The sequence below is a fragment of the Sminthopsis crassicaudata genome, chromosome 2 (assembly GCF_048593235.1).
Source record: "Sminthopsis crassicaudata isolate SCR6 chromosome 2, ASM4859323v1, whole genome shotgun sequence".
Classification (NCBI taxonomy): domain Eukaryota; kingdom Metazoa; phylum Chordata; class Mammalia; order Dasyuromorphia; family Dasyuridae; genus Sminthopsis; species Sminthopsis crassicaudata.
Window position 1 is genome coordinate 294903159 of NC_133618.1, and position 16947 is coordinate 294920105.

Sequence of the window (16947 nt, forward strand, 5' to 3'; positions counted from 1 at the left end):
ACTCACTTTTACCTGTTTCTAAATACTAAAACATACTCAGTGGGTAAAGATGAAAATCATTTTGAACAAATCATGAATCACCATTTTCTCAGAATTGCAGGGAGGAAGGCAATGGTTAAATATGTGATACTGGCCAAAGTAAACTGCATTCTATTACTGAAGATGACAGGTAGTATCTTATGTATCATCAAGGATGTTATGGCTATCAAAACAAAAATAGGAGGGCCAGTGATAGAGTGATTATGATTGGGCCCTAAGTGATCATCTTATAGAAGATAGAGGTTAGAGTTGGAGCCAAAAGGTAAAACCAGAGGTATGTGGGAAGTTATAGATGGGTAGATTCTGGTTCAATTTAAAGCAGCCTTACCTAACAAAGCACCCCCCACCAAAGTGAAGTGGACTTTCTCCAGAGGTACTAAGTTCTCCATTACTATAAATCTTCAAAAACTAGATGGCCACTTGTCAGGGTTCATAGAATCACAGATTCAGAGCTAAAAGGAGACCTTAAAAAGGATTCCTTTCTCAGGTATGGATTTGTCTAGATGATCTCTGATGTTCCTTCCAACTCTGTGATTCCGTGAAATGCTTTATTGGAGCCTTGTTTTCATACACCCACCCCCCACCCCCCAACCCCACCGACTGACAAAGTGCCAGAAGTGTTTTTGAATAAACATTATGCAGCAGTGTGATTCCACTAGCTAAAAAAGAAAATGCCCGCCTTCCTTTTATCTTCTTCTTTTTTTCATATCAAAGATTTGGGAGAAAGGATTAGCCCAGAAAGAGTAAAAAAGGTTAAGCATTAAAACCTGGTCCCAGACAGAGTTCTGTTAGACAGCGATACTGTTGCTAGGACTGGCAGCCCTGGGCCTTGAAACTGCTTCAGAAGAATAGAAAGGAATCTCCTCCCAGCAGCATTCAACATAACTCCCTGTGGAGAGTGTTCTACAGTGGTCCCTAGAGCAATGTAAGGGCTTTAATTTGTGTGTGTGTGTGTGTGTGTGTGTGTGTGTGTGTGTGTGTGTGTGTGTACATCCATGCAGATTGAGGTTAAAATCGAGATTTTCTAATATTCTAGGTGGAAATATGCTTTAATCTCTTTTGGTTCATTTTCAGAGAACTATCTATCTGATCCTTTGGTCTCTAAGAGAAATGGGGATGTGCTTTCAAGGGATGCCCTAGAGAAAAGAAGAGTATTAGTGTTTGTTGGGGGTGGGGTGAGAGAGGAGGGCAATGGCCTGTTGCTGCCTTTCCCCCTTTCCCCTTTCCCTTTTCCTTTTTGAGTTTTTTTTTTCTTTTTTTTCCCTAAGAGGCCCCAAGCGGTATCTAACTCATTGAGTAGCACTAAATTCTTCCAGTCTTTTGTGGTTTTTAATCTTCTTAACCAGGAACAGGGTAAGGGAGGAGCATCCAAATTTGATTCTTTTGAGTTCTCAACAATGGTTTTTCATTGGAGTGTGTAGTATGTTTGCCAAAGACAGGTTAAAAAACAAAACAAAAATCTTTACTTTGATGTAGACATGGGATTATAAAGCTAGAGTTTGTGAACTTATTTGAAATTTTTTTTTTGATAATTGAATTTCAATATAATTGATTTTCTTTGTAATCCTATGCCATTTATTTTGTATATTTAAAAAACATTCTGAAAAGGGATTGATAGGCTTCATCAAAGACATCATGATATAGGTATTTCTCTTTGTCAATTCAGTCAAAAAATATCCTTTCATTTGAAGGTGTGTGTGTATGTGTGTGAATGTATCTGGCAACTAGAAGATATATGACCTGGGTTAAAAGTGTAAAGACCTTTACTTGAACAAAGAAGCAAACATTCTTCAAAGCCATCTCCTCTCCATCTATCCACATTCTCTCCATTCTCCAAAAGCCCATATTAAATCTTTTAAAGTCTTTGTTGACTTTCTAACCCCATTGTTCCCTTCCCTGAATCCATCTACACTGCACATTTAACATTTATTATACATTGTCTTTATGTGATTTACAATCCCATATACTAGTCTTTTCTTTTCCAACTAGGTTGTAAACCCTGCATGCACTAGGACTAGCATGCCTCTTTTAATGCTCCATAGCATCTTAAAGCCCAGAGTTGAGCAGGTAGGAGGTAGCCTGCAAGCTCTTGTTTGCATGATGTGTACCTGCGTCCTCTTCATAGAAAGGTAGAAAGAGTATGATGGGAATATATAGGGTCTGCAGGGAGGGAAGAGCTCATGGGGAGAGGGGGGGGGGAACTTTGTAGATGTAATGTTCTTAGGATCAAAAGGTAGATAGGAAGATAGAGAGGGAAGGTCACTAAACTTTTGTGGTTTTTCAATCACTGGGACCACAATAGAAGAAATGTCAAGTTTTCTTACACTGTTATGATGATTTACTTTTCCTGGTCAAAGAATGGGACATTGGTACTATCTTCTAAACATCCTCCCCTCAAAATATCTTTATATGCCTTAAAACTTTTATTGGTCTGTGTTTTCCTTTGTATCTCAAAGTCTATTTGATTACAGCACTGGGATTGACAATCATTATTATGTACAGTGAATTTTCTAATTAAGTTTGCTGTTTTTCAGCCTCAGTTTTTTAGAACTTAGAGTAAAGAATATAAAAAGCATTGGAATTCAGTTTTTTGGGAGTGAAGAAACCATAATGTAAGGCTTCTTAACCTTTTTGTGTCATGGACTCCTTGATAGTTTGCACCCTTTCTCATGCAGTATGTCAGTCAATCAGTAACCAATTTTTTTTTTTCCCCTGAGGCTGGGGTTAAGTGATTTGCCCAGGGTCACTCAGTTAGGAAGTGTTAAGTGTCTGAGACCAGATTTGAACTTGGGTCCTCCTGAATTCAAGGCTGGTGCTCTATCCACTGCGCCACCTAGCTGCCCCAATCATTTATTAAGTGTCTACTATATGCCAGGCACTGTGCTAAGCACTGAGGCAAAAGACAGTCAGTCCCTGTCCTCAAAAAGTTTCAAATTTAATGGAGAAATGTCATTGTGTGTGTGTGTGTGTGTAGCATATAAATAAGATATGTAGAATTCCAAAGAAAACTAATTGTGGTAAAATGCTGTTAAGATTTTTTAAAAAAAGCCCTGTGCTTAATGACATCTTACCATTTGGAGTTGCAAAGTGTCCTTCAAATCTCTTTTCTTTCCCTTTCTTCCCATTCTTTGAGCAATAAGTCTTATGATGGATTCTTATCTGTTTTGAATTAAGGGGAATTAGATCACTAATATTAGTTACTTCAGCAGCATGCATAATACAACATCCAGAATGCAATTTTCAGTCTCATGCTAGCATCTCAGAACTTTATAGTTAAAAATTGATGTTAAAATATTTGTATTTCAAAAATTATTACATTTTCCCAGCTTTTTGGCAAGTAGGTAGCTTTCTAAGAGACTTAAAAAAAAAAAAAACACTCCATCAATTTCTTTTTTTACTTTTCCCCCATCCTCTAAATTTTGACATAGGAAAAGCTTTTTTGACAGCCAAGCTAATTTTGAGTGGGGACAATTTCACCTTAACACCTAGCTTAAGTGCCTCCTACATAAGTACTTAATAAAAACTTATTGATTGATTAACTAATTATTATGGATGCTTTTTTTTTTTTAACTTAAGTAATGAACAGAATGACTTTTTTTTTTAGCACGTGTGTATTATTTTTGGTTCAGTATGCTCACAAGGGAAAAGCTGAGTAAGTTTTTTGTGGTCTGTAAAGCTTCTCTGTTACATGAGCAATGGTATGATGGAAAGAAGGCTGAACTTTGAGGAAACAGAAGATAGAAGTCCAAATTTGCTCTCTAGCATTAGCATTGCCAACTCAGTCTGTCTTTCTGAGGCTGTGTCCTCATCTGTTAACTAGAGATAACAATATTTGCTAAACCCACCTTACAGAGTTATTGTGCATTGATCAGTCAGTGAGTCAACAAGTATTTATCAGAGGCTTCCCATATGCCAGGCACTGTACTAAGGATTGGGGAAAGGGAGGTAAAAATGAAACAATCCTTGTTATCAAGAAGCTTAAAATACTATATGTATATATGTGTGCATATATATATAGAATGTATATACAAAATGAATACAGGTTAGTTTTAAGAAGGGAGGGCATTATCAGGGAAAGTTTCGCGTACAAGGTGGTGTTTGAGATGAGTTTTGAAGGAAATTGGCAGTTCCATGAGGCAGTAGGGAAGGGTCAGCATATACCAGATGAGAAAGGTCATACAGTTCAACTGAAAATCCATTTAAATACCTACTCTAGGATACTTTCTAACTCAAAAAAAAAAAAAAAAAAAAAAGCTTTTACTATGTCAAAATTGATAGAATGGGGGGAAAATAAAAAGATCATAGCAGGGTATTCAGCATTCAAATGTTGGGAGTATGGAGGCAGAATAGGAAACTGTCGCCAACAAATGATTGACTTAGGTCCTGGAACTCAGTATCCTTTATATGTATTACATTCTGACTTGCAGTTGCCTATTTCAATTTGACTAGAATTAGCACATAGAAAAACACTTATTCATACAGCTATTTAACTGACCTCTCTGTATACATATGTAAAGGAGAAAATGGATGATATTTTGCAAATATTAGTAGTACTGTAATTGTCCACATCGTTACATATATAATATGTTGTGATACATTTAAAAATAAGGATAATAAGTTCACGATTCTCTGTATGACTATATGGTTACAAAGTGCTCCAAATGTATCCATTCTCAGGATCTTCTCTGCTCTAGAGGAAAGCAGTATTCATACTATTCTTATATTGCATAGAAAGCTTTTAACACCTAGAGAAATTTAAAAATGACTTGTCCACACCATATGACTAACCTTACACTCACGTACCACCCTAGACTTTTCTCATGTTGGCAAGATTTCGGTTTGATCAGTATTTGTTTCAGATACCACTTTTCTACTTCATACTGATACCCACAATTGAAGAGAGACTTAAAATTAGTCTTTTTCCCCAAAAAACTTTACTTAGCATTTTATCAACCTAAAGTCTAGTGTTCTTTTTTAAATTTTCATTTTATGTTAATTTTCTCTTCTCACCAAAGGTGGCATAATCAAGCAAAACATTCTCACATGTCCAAAATTATGTCACACTGCTTTCTTGAATCTATCATTGTGCAACACTACCTGTCATCTGATCCAATCTCTGTTTTTTGTAGATGACGGGAAAAAGGCCTACGAAATTAAAGGATAATAACAATAATAATAGCTAGCATTTAGAGTTTGAAAATTCCTTTACATATGTTCTTATTTGATCCTCCCAGAAACTCTGCAAAACAGGTGCTATTATTGTTGGAGGAGGTGATTGGGCTTAAGTTCCTTTCCCAGGATCACACAACTGGGAAGTGTTGGCGTCTGAGGCCAGATTTGAATTCAGGTCTTCCTTACTCCAGGACTGGTACTCAATCCACTGTGCCATCTAGCTACCCCATAATGTGTGTGTATGTGTGTGTGCGTACATATTTTAGAGGTGAAAGGTAACTTTATTAAAGCACCCACTCTGTCTTGGATCTCTTTATCGCCATGTCCCATATGATAGATATTTTTATTTCACAAATTAGAACACAGTTTGTGGTTTTCTTTAACTTCTTTAATCATATTATGGGATGCTAGATGGTGCAATGAATAGAGCACCAGCTCTGAAGTCAGGAGGATTTTAAAAAACAGCCTTAGACACTTAAAATTTCCTAGCTGTGAAACCTCTTGACAAGTCACTTAACCCCAATTACTCACAAAAATAAAAAACAAAACTTCTTTAACCACATCATTTATGACCAAATCAAAGTACTTAGCTACTGACTTTAGCAAAGTGGCTTTCTTTCTAGTCTTCATGAATATGAGAACATCTCCAAGTTTTGCCTTGTAAAAGATAATCATGTCCTGTGGTGAATCCCATCTCCCATTTCCTATTTAACTCCCTCTGCTAATCATCTTTCTCACTCTCTCTACCCTTCCCTCCCTCCAAACTTTCTACATTTTATTTCTTCTCTGATCAATGTTCTAGCTTAAAGTCATTTTTCTTTTTTTTAAATTATTTTTATTTTCCCCAGCTACATGCAATAAAAATAAAAAACAAAAATTTGGTTGTACATGTACATTCATTTTTTACACATTTCCATATGGATCTTGTTAGGAGAGAAAAATCAGAACAAAAGGGAAAAATCACAAGAAAAAAAAAACAGAAGGAAAAAAAGGTGAAAATACTATTTGTTGACCTATATTTAGTCTCCCTTTCTCTTTTAATGAACTGCCAACTAACACTGAAAGGGTGAAAGTAGAACTCAAGGGTAAAAAATGTGTCATTTTAGTTCAACTTATCCCTTTATCTTTCATGTCAATTTAAGACTTCATATCTGGCTGTTTCAGTCTTGCTGTCTTGGACTGATGTCAAAAGTAATATCACCTAAATTCAAGCTCTTACTCTGATACCTACCAATTGTGTGACCATGGGCAAATCATTAAACTTTTGAGCTTCACAACTCTTCATCTTTTATATAAGGGTTATCACAGAGGGTGTTAAGGACTTTGCAAAACTTTAAATACTCAATAAATGTGAGTCAAGTTGTTGTGTATTGGTAAGTAACAGTACAAAGCATTATGTGACAGGTCAGATGAGTAGTAGCATAGTTAAGAAGTGTTCCTGAATTCAAAGGAAGCAGAAAGCATTGTGAGGATGCATCAAGACAGGATTCGTTTAGGAGATATTTCCTAACTGTTTATTGGAAGGACGGGAGGAGATGTTTCCTAATAGTGGATATTGGAAGGATGGGAGAGATTCAGAAGAGAATCATTCTTACTTACTTATTCATATGCTGTATTCTATGGTAGGGACAAGTAGACTCATTTAATCAAAGTTCAAGATTTGATCAGTGATAAAATTGAAAATAAAAGAGGGAAAATTTTTGTTTCTGTTCTTTGGGAACTGAGGCAGAAAGAAACAATCATAAATACACAAAGGATAGTTTTAGCAAACTGCGGATAGAGATGGAAAAAAACAGATGTTTTGTTAGCTTAGAATGGCTGAGAGATGAAAGGGATTTGACAAACCAATAGGATTTAAACAGGGTGGACAAAATATGAAAAGTGGCCAATGAGTTAAGTATGTTAGAAGGTCTAACAAAGTGATAGGCTAGGAGACTTAGGTAAGGTTTAGAGCAGTGACCCATTGAAGTCTGTGGTATAAGTATCTAGTGCTGGTTGGTGATTGTGGTGGTAATAGTAATATTAGTAACAGTAGCAGTAGTAGTAATAGTAGTAGTAGCAGCAGCAGTAGTAGTAGTAGCAGCAGCAGTAGCAGCAGCTAGTCTTTATATAGAACTTAAAGGTTTTCAAAGTGCTTTACAAATATTTCATTTTATCCTGACAACAACTCTGCAAGGTGTCACCATTTTATAGGATGTGACTAAAAAATAAATACATAGCTGTAAAACAGCTTTTAACATATTAGATGTAGAAAAAAATATTTGGTTTATGACTTTAAACTTCTTTCTTGTCTTTTGTTAAGTCTAGGATAGGCCTTATAATTATTGTACTAATTAGTTAGGGGAAAAAAATTAAAATACCACTGATCTCATTTGAGAAAAGAATCGGTACTTGATGTTTCCGTTTTCATTTACTACTCTGTGTGGATTGACATAAATTTGGTAAAATATACAATTCAGTTCTCTGAGTCCAGTTTTCAAGGCATAAAGGCATTACCTCCAGAGCCAAAGAGCAAAATCCTGCATCGTTTCCACCATTGTTATCAAGTCCCCAGAATTTCCTTACCTTATAAAATTACAAAGAGCTTGGTCATCTGGGTTTATATTGCCCCATCTTTCAGTTCACAAAGGATAGAGAAATGGGACTCAAGGAAATCATGTGAATGAGATAACAAAAAACTTAGTTATCTATACTCAGACTAGAAATAGAAGGGAATTCTATTTCATTTGTTTTGTGTCCTTTCAAGTGTGGATATTGCATATTCTCCTTTCGTTAGTTTTTCTTCTTTTTTTTTTTTCATATTAAAATATCTATTTTCCCAATTCTCTCAAATGTCCAAGCATAAATTTTTCTTCTGAACAAAAAGAGAAACATTTCAATTATATTTTTCAACTATATATTTCAACTCTATTTTTTAAAAAGCTCTTTAGCCACTTTATTGGATTCTGTTTCCTGCAAATCTTTTTGTATTGATTCCTAAAGTTGAGCATTCTGGGTAATTAACTTTAAACCACCTGGCTGGGCAATCACAAATTTACATTTAACCTTTATCATTCTCCAATGATGACACAAGAACTTGAAGAAAAGAGAGAAGATGTTTTAGTATTATTACCACAAAAAAGGACAAATAGGGAAAAGTAATTTTAGGCTATTTGGTATGTGAGGAGAAGAAAAAATCCTTGCTAATATGCCATAGCCTATGAATCATTCCTCACACCTACCAAAATGACAATATGAACTTGAGTTTACAAAACTCTACTTCTTCAGAAGTACTCTAGCAAATCTGGACAACAAGACTATTTGCAAATCAACACTTGTTGATCTCTATATTGAGCACCTGTGCAAGTAGGAACTATGTTAGTAATGGCAAGGATCCTGGGACTGATGTTTCAGATCAGTTTTTAATTAATCAGTTAAGAATTATTTGTTGAGCTTCTACCAGGTTCTTAGCATCTTGAAATGGCTATTTCAGGAATTCAGTATTATAGGTTTCCAAACAAGTTGTTATAACCTATTTCTTGAAGGATGTATTCATTAAAGTAAGCCCTGACTCTATTAGGGATTGTATGCATCTGGCCTCCCATAGGCAAAAAGTACTTCAAAGTATAGCTAGTTTACCTTGGGAGGAGGGAGGAGATGTGAGGACTGTATCCTATATAGCCCAAGTAATGCACATTATTAATAGCTTGTGGAGTTTTCTACTAGATCACATTATCCCCTTGGAAATTAAACGGCACATCTAAAGCATGAAAAATGTACTTTTTTTTTTAAACAGTAAAAAGTAATTTTCCAACATAATACTCCAAATAAAGTGCCATGGAGCTATTCACAGTAAATTGAATTTTTTGGTATGTAATCTAGTACAAAAACTGACAAATAACAGCCCCCCCGCCACCCCCCCAAATCATTAGTCATTCAGTTTGGAGGCACAGAGGCAGTAATCTGCAAGGGCAGGCATTTTGATGTCGGCTTCAATTGCACACTTCATTTATTTGGACAGGGTACAGGCAGCGGCTCCTGTCACGGGGCATCACTGCACTATTAGCAAGTTTCGCCCCAGGGCAGCTGGGACACTGTGCTGGGGCAGATGTTCTTTTCAGTGTATTCAGTGGCCATTCTTGAAGGTTGTTTACTGTTGCCATGGTGACCTTTATTTCCATAGCAGCGGCCTCTGCTGCTTCTCAGAGGAAAGTGAATTTAGTTATAAAAGGATAATATTTTTCTCTGTCTCTATAACCTGCCATCTGTCAACTGGCGGATCAGTATGGATTCAGAAACCTATTAAGAATAACGGCGGTGATGTGATGACTTTTTTTTTTCCCCTCTTATTAAAGAGCAGCAATAGATTTTCAAACCAAGGATGAGGTTCCCTCAAGAAGGGAACTTTATATTTCCCAAAAATATTTTGAGGCTCTGTCACCACTATGCACATATGGCCTCAGAAGTGACCATCTAAATTCTGCTGATGAATAGAAATGACTAAATGTCATGTTTGTATCTCTCCGGTTGCAGGTGTGCTTAATTTTTTCCCTGAGCTACAAGGAAGTGGCTAGACCTTTCCATGTTTTTGTTTCTGTTTTTTCAGGGGAGAAGGGGGTGCCAAGCAAGTGGCACAGATTACCTCTCAGGAAAATACAATGTAAGCTATGAAATGAATGCTGTGAAAAGGAGCCCTCTTTGCCAAAGCAGAGGTCTCACTTTTTAAAATATCTTTTTAATTAAAGCCTAGGAACACATCCTTTAATTCTCTAAGTCAAGAATAGCCTTTTTCTATCCCAAAAGAAATAAAAAAAAAAGGGAGAAGGACACCCTTGGGATATCTCCTCTATTTCCTAGTTTCTTTCACTGTTGCATTCAGTAAATGATAACTTACAGGGGGATAAACACACACACAAATTGGCCCCGTTGTAAATAATGTATTTATTGGTTGATTTTTCCAGATCCTGACATTGATGCTGCCACTGCCATGATGCTTTTGAATACTCCCCCTGAGATACAAGCAGGTTGTGAGTAGATATTTCTATAGCATACAGCACCATAGACTTGTCAACTTAACCTCATTTATGTGCCAGACCCTAGGAAAAACTAATGCTAAAAAAATAGACAAACAAACAAAATTTCCCATTTAGATTATTCTAAAATGCATAGGCATATGTATTTGCTTTCATGTACATGTACGTATGCATTAAGGCTTAAAGAAGAGCTCCATATTTAGCTGTCAGTGTGGGGCGAAGTGAATAGACCATCCCTAAAGACCTATTGTGAGTATTTCTTACTCTTGAAAGAAAAATCCTCTGATCCTAGAGATTACCTGGGGGTGGATGAGAGTAATAATGGACATGAGCCCTGCCTGGTACCCATGTTCTTAGAAGTCTCCCTCTCACCAGGACCAGTGTGACCCTCATTTTCTTCTAGCAGCAGATTTTTGGGGGTGAGGCAGGGAGCATTCCAGTGAACAGTCTTGTGGCTGCAGCCACAGGAGTCAATAAAGAACCTTGGAATAGACTCCCTAAAATACTCTTCCTGGCAATTGGGGGTTGCCAAGTTCATCCCCTCTCCATCCCTTCCTTCCTCATTGTGAAAAATTGGGACATTGGAGACATCTCCTGTTAATACTATTCCTTTGTTCAATCAGTTTGACTCTTTAGAAAAACAAGGTCTTCGGGAAAGCTCCTTTCTTTCTAATGAAAATTTTTTCCTGATACCCTTTTCCAGTTTTTCTGGCACTATCTAATGGGTCTCTGATAGATCTTGCTCATTAGGCATGAGAAGAGGGATCTCTGTGGATCAGATTTGTGGCCTCAGGAAGATCTTCTGACCTCTGAGGGAAGAATTGAGTTCATTAAACAAAGCTTCATTGGATCCTGGAAAAAAATCATCTTCATGAGCCTGGTCCCTCTCTGTCTGCTTTCCAAACTCAGAACTTCTAGGGACAGGTGGCCAGTCATTTTTTTCTTCATTCCAAGTTCTGCACAAGTAATACAATCAAATATACAAATCTCTTTTTAAAGAGAAAATTCAAAACTAGAACCCCATTTAAAGAATGTCAGAGTACATTGACCAAGCAACCTTCTTGCACAACTCATTAGGAGAGAGTGGTCTTGAAAGTTTCAGTGGCCCCCTGGTCTGGAGAATGTGGAGACTAGTTGCAAACAAGTCTTCGTTCTGGGAAACACCCCAAGGGTAGAGCATATTGTTAATGGAGGTGTATTTGTACCTTCCTTTCTTCAGTCACCTCTCTTAGGAGTTAATTCTTTTGCAGTCTCAAGAAACTGGACTCAATCATTTCTCTCCATTGCTTTTGAAATGAACATAGGAATTTCAAAATTTACTCAAGAATTGTTACCATATCTTGGAATTAATCTTGTCCTTCTTTTGTATTCTCCTCTTAAAAATACTTTTAATTTTTCTTCTCTATATGCATTGTGCTGACACTAGATTATATCCAGTTACTGACAACATAAAAACACATCCAATAAGCAGATAGACTCACAAGCAGATATTCACCAATCAATCTTTCAACTTACATTTGAAATTTTGGAGAAATGGAAATTCTCCATCTAAAGATGATGGTTTAAGAAAATAAATCTCAGGATTGGTTGCTGCAGTTCCAAGTTATAGATACTATATAGGCTTATAAATCCAGTTGCCTAACTTAGCACATGGTAACCAGAAGGACTTGATCATAGCAATATTTAAAAAACAAAAAACAAACAAAAAAAAAACCTCCATGACTTGTGTCCATGCTTGCTTGTGATCACAGCAGCAAAATTCATTTTGAGGATCAAGTTGCTAAGGAATAGTTTTAAAAAGTTGGGATTGTGGTTGGGGTTATTAATATGTAACCATCAACTTGGTGACTTTGTTCATAAACCTTTATTATTGCCTCTGTGACAGCTACTTTAAAAAAAAGAAAGAAGTAGAAAGTAGAGAGAAGGATTTTGATTTCTCAAGGATAATCATGCGACTTGTTGGTTGTTTTCAAGCATCCACATCATAATAGCTAAATGAGGCTCAATTCTCCTGACTATTGGCTCTTCCTGTTTCACTACCATTGCCCAGAAAGCTGTGGACTGTGAAGAAAATGCTTTTACATGGTCTCCTTGGCCTTGTTTGTAGCAAAGGGGTAAGCATTTAAGACTAAACAAACAAAAACCTCATGTTCTTTCGAAACTGTATTACCTTACTACTTCAGCTCCTCATTACTGCTTTTCATTCCAGTACACATCTCCTTTAATACCCACATTTTCTAGATGTTGGAAGACTGGGGAAAAAACTGAACCATTTCCTGGAGTGAATCAGCAGGTCTTTGGAAGTTGAGTCCTAGGAAAGGGCCCTGGGCAACAGGAGGCTGATAAACACAGAGCTCATAAATGATTATGATGCTGATAGCATTTATATAATGCCTACTACATGCCAGGTGAAGCACTCTGCAAATATATTTTTCTTTTCTTTCTTCTCCGGCTGAGGCCATTGGGCTTAAGTGACTTGCCCAAAGTCACAAAGCTAGGACACTTTTTTTTAAGTGACTGAGGCCAGATTTGATGGTCCTTCTGACTTCAGGGCTGGTGCTCTATCTATAGTACCAACTAGCTGCCCCTGCAAACATATTTTTCTTTGATCCTTGCAACAACTCTAGGAAGTAGGACTATTCTTATTTAACAGTGGAGGAAACTTGAGACAAACAAATTAAATGATTTGATCAGGAGCACACAGCTAGTAGGTGTCTTCTGCTAGTTTTGGACTTGTCTTCCTAATGCCAGGCTCAGCTGTCTATCCACTACTCTACATATCTGCCTTGTGGAAACAGTGCTGGACAAGAGTTAGTTAGCAAGACCCACTGATTCATCACTAAGGTAGCTCTTTTTCCCCTCAGACAATTGGGGTTAAATGACTTGCCCAGGGTCACACAGCTAGCAAGTGTTAAGTGGCTGAGGCCAGATTTGAAGTTAGATCCTCCTGACTTCAGAGCTGGCGCTCTATCCACTGCACCACCCAGCTGCCCCCACTAAGGTATCTCTAGTTCCATCTTTCCAGATAATGAATCACTTCTCTCTCCAGCTTTCCATTATATAGAAACAAGAATTAGTAATATTGCTTCTAATAGTAATGTATGATAGTAATTGCTTAATAATAATGTGATCATAGCAAGACACTTAATCTCTCTGGGCTTCAACATTCCTTATCCATAGAATGGAGATAATAGTAAAACATAACCCACACATTGTCAAAAAGTTCTTTGAAAACCTTCAGGTGCTATAGCAAAAACTGTCAGCTACTGGTATAAACAGCACCAAAAGTTAGTTAGCCTCCTGTTATCAGTTGTTTTCTCTGCCTCCCTTCACAGGTAATATTCCTAAGGTTGGAAACAGGAATAGCTCAAACTTCAGATTATAAGCAGCTCAACACTTCAGAACCAGAAGTTAGTCAAGCAAAGAGCTATCTAGTCACTAGATTTTTTTGTTATCCATCTTCAGCTAAATGGGAGAAGCCCCAGCAGAACTTAGAAATGGCAGCTGGCCTTAATTAGCTATTTGTTAATTGCTCCTCCCTTTGTTTTTCCATTGCCTCCCTCCATTCTAAATATTATAGCACTCATTGTTGCAAAGCTCTGAATCAATTTGAAGGGGAAGCAATATAGAAATGTGATTAGTAAATAATAACAACACAGACTAACCTGTCAGTGACTTATATCAACCAATCCACAAGTATTTATGGGTGCAGGGTTTTATAATAGAAAGACAGAAGGAAAAATAGTGCATACTTGTTCTCGAGAATCAAGTCTAGTAGGCAAAATGACATCAAGATAAATTACAAAAGAGAACATGATTAATGGATTGAAGTAGTACAAGCTAAGTGTTAGGAGAGTTCCAAGGAGAAAAGATCATTTTCATTTGATAAAGGAGATTGTTTCATGTAGGAAATAGCATTTGAGATAGGCCTTGAGAGAGAGAATATCAATGAGTAGAGCCCTGATTAAGGGAAGTTGGGGGGGTAGATTTCAGGTGTATGGAACATGATGTGAGCAAAGGTACAGAGGCAGGAAACCTTGAGGTGTTTTTCCTGGAACAGCAAGTCTCTTGAAAGAAAGAAAGGCTAAGAATGTAGAATCTAAGAATTTTTTTGAAAGGATGTGCTTCTCTAAGGAAGCTACTAGATATCCTGAAGGTGTTATTTTCAGGTTTCAAAATTCAGAGATGTGACCTGCAAAATGGAATTGTAATGTTCCAAGTAATAACTCAGAAACTCTCAGCCTTCAGTTTTCCCAATGAGGTGTGTGTGTACCCACTTACCCATGCAAAGCCAATTGATATATAATGCCTTAGTAGTAACTGATTGGTCCAAGTGACAGCCACACAGTGGGAAAAGCAACCAGTGACTGTAGATATAGGTGTGTAAATATAAATCAGGTGCCTGAAATGTTTCTCAGTAGACAGATGCATTTCATTGTTGGAAGACCTTGCTACTTACGGTAGTGCTATTCTTGTGGGTTGAGTGTGACTAGGAAAAAAAGCAAAGAAGCTAGAACCTCTTGACATATTGAGTAGATCTGGATCCTCTCCTCCGGCACACAGCTGTGGCCAGGCTACTGTTTACAAGTACAATACCTTTGGTGGTATTGTACAACTGCTTTCTTGAACTGCTCTTACTCAAATCACATCCCCCTAACCTGATCTGCCGCTATCGCATCCTCCGTTTCCTAGCAATTAATGGCTGCCATGAATCGCCTGAAAGGCCTTCCTTTTGTCGGCCATTTGTGCCAGTCACCCCACTTGAGCTCTCCCATGCTGCAGTTCTTTAGATCTCTTCCCGCATCCACACCTGCCATGTAACTTGGCTCCATTGAGCTGGCTGTCGCAAGCAAAGCTTCAGTAGCAGTGAACTTGGCAGAGCTCCAGGGCTCTGTCAGGGAGCCAGTCTTAACTATTTGAAGTTGTGTAGACCTCAAGAAGGGGCTATTAGCACAGCTTCTCAGAGCTAGGTAGGAAGTCTGTATGCAGCCAGTCAAGAGGCATAGTTATCTTGGAGGTTAGAAGGTTGCTACTGTTTTATGGGATCCCATTAATCTGGAAAACTTCCTGTGTGGTCAGATGATTTTTGTTTTTTAGGGTTTTTTGCCATCCTGAGGAGTATCCTGGTTTCTTTGCCTGCTGGTGCATTGTTACTGGGATGCTGCCTGAGTTGCTAAAGAGTTTCTGATTACTTTTCATCAGAATGTATTTCAGGGGCTCCTGTGATTATCATCAGTCCTTCCAGGGAGGCAAGTTGCAAACACATCCGTGTTTGCCCATCTTGTGCACCTCTTAACCATTTTCTATTTTCTCCCATAAATTCACCAAAGAAGTAATCTACCCTATGTGTCAGCAGCACACACACACACACACACACACACACACACACACACACACACACACAATGGAAATCTAAGAGTGAGCATCAAGTGCATAGTTTACTAATGACCTCAGGTTTTGCTTTAAACATTGAGACAATCCAGAGGTACAGATCTGATCTACAAAGCAGCCTCTACTGCTTTGAGGATTTCTGTGTGTACAATGTACTTTTAAAGAGAGTTCCTGTCTGAATAATCTCTAGGACTTGTGGTTAAATTTATAGTCCATCGCTACATTCTCCCAACCCGGTGGTACCAGAACCTACTATGATATCACAAGTGCTGTAAATGAAAATTCTGAGAAAAATTTTAAGGTTATTGATATTTTCCCCTCCAGCATATTAAATTAAGTTTTATATGTATGAACAATGCATCTGTTCAGATATCTGTGTATGTTTTTCAGCTTATATTCAGTTTTCCTCCTTTTGCCCCCATATTCTCTTGACCTGAGCATTAACAGAAATATAACATTTTAGAACTGTGAAAGAACCTTAGATATGATTTGGTCTCCTCTTCTTATGTTGGAAATGAGGAGACTAAGTCCTATTTGTGGTCACAGAACTAGGGGTGGAGCTAAAGCACCAAACTAGCTCCTCTGAAGTCAATCCCAGTGTTTTGTTTTTTCCCACCATGTTGTTCTTCCCTCTCCAAAGCAGACAGAGAGATTCCACATTTCCAGAGTGCTCCAGTCCTGGATTTAAGGGTTCTGCTATTATATTTCAAGCCCTGTGCTATCCTGTGGTCAAATTAGTTTGAGAAATGCTGAGACAGAAAAATTTTTCAAAAGATTAGAGGTGCTATCTTCAAGGTTTGAAATCTGCTGTGCTTTTCTGGCAGGATGTGAATTATCCTTAACCCCAACTGAAGTATTAGGAAGTCAGGAGAGACCAAATCACCATTACTCATTTATATCACCTGTAAAGTCTTATCATGTATTAATTATAGTTCATATCTCTGTGACACTTTAAGGCTGACAAAGTACATTCTTAGCCTCACAACAACACTCTTGGAGGAGATTTGATACAATCATCATCCCCCACTTTTACAAGTGAGGAAACTGAGCCTTAGAAAAAAGGGAAATAACCTGTCCCTCTAGTCACAAAGTTTTCAAGTTATAGGGTAGGGCTTTTGGACCCTATTCTTTTAGACTTCAGGTTCTACTTACTCTCACTCATTAGAAGTGGCCAGAGTCAAGCTCTCAGTAATGATTCAGACATCCAGTTCCAATCTGGAAAAAAGAAGCAAGTTACCCAGAGTCACCTAAGTGTGGTCATTGTGCCAGAATGTGAAATCAGAAGCCCCAAACAGAAAGGAAGATGACAAGGTCAGAAATAGCAGTCCTCCCC

At 37.6% G+C, this 16947-nt stretch overlaps 1 protein-coding gene across 22 annotated transcripts in view; it reads left to right on the forward strand.

Annotated features, from left to right (window-relative positions):
• Positions 1-16947, forward strand: part of FOXN3 (forkhead box N3) — a 497018-nt gene that overhangs the window by 448847 nt on the left and 31224 nt on the right. For 18 of the 22 annotated variants that reach the window (XM_074289758.1, XM_074289764.1, XM_074289761.1 and 15 more), the window contains one exon: positions 10152-10217. The exons of 1 other annotated variant lie outside the window; for it this stretch is intronic. In XM_074289758.1, coding sequence (XP_074145859.1) covers positions 10152-10217 — 66 coding nt within the window. The remainder of the gene's footprint in view (positions 1-10151; positions 10218-16947) is intronic. 3 more of the 22 variants (XM_074289771.1, XM_074289773.1, XM_074289775.1) reach the window with 1 other exon arrangement.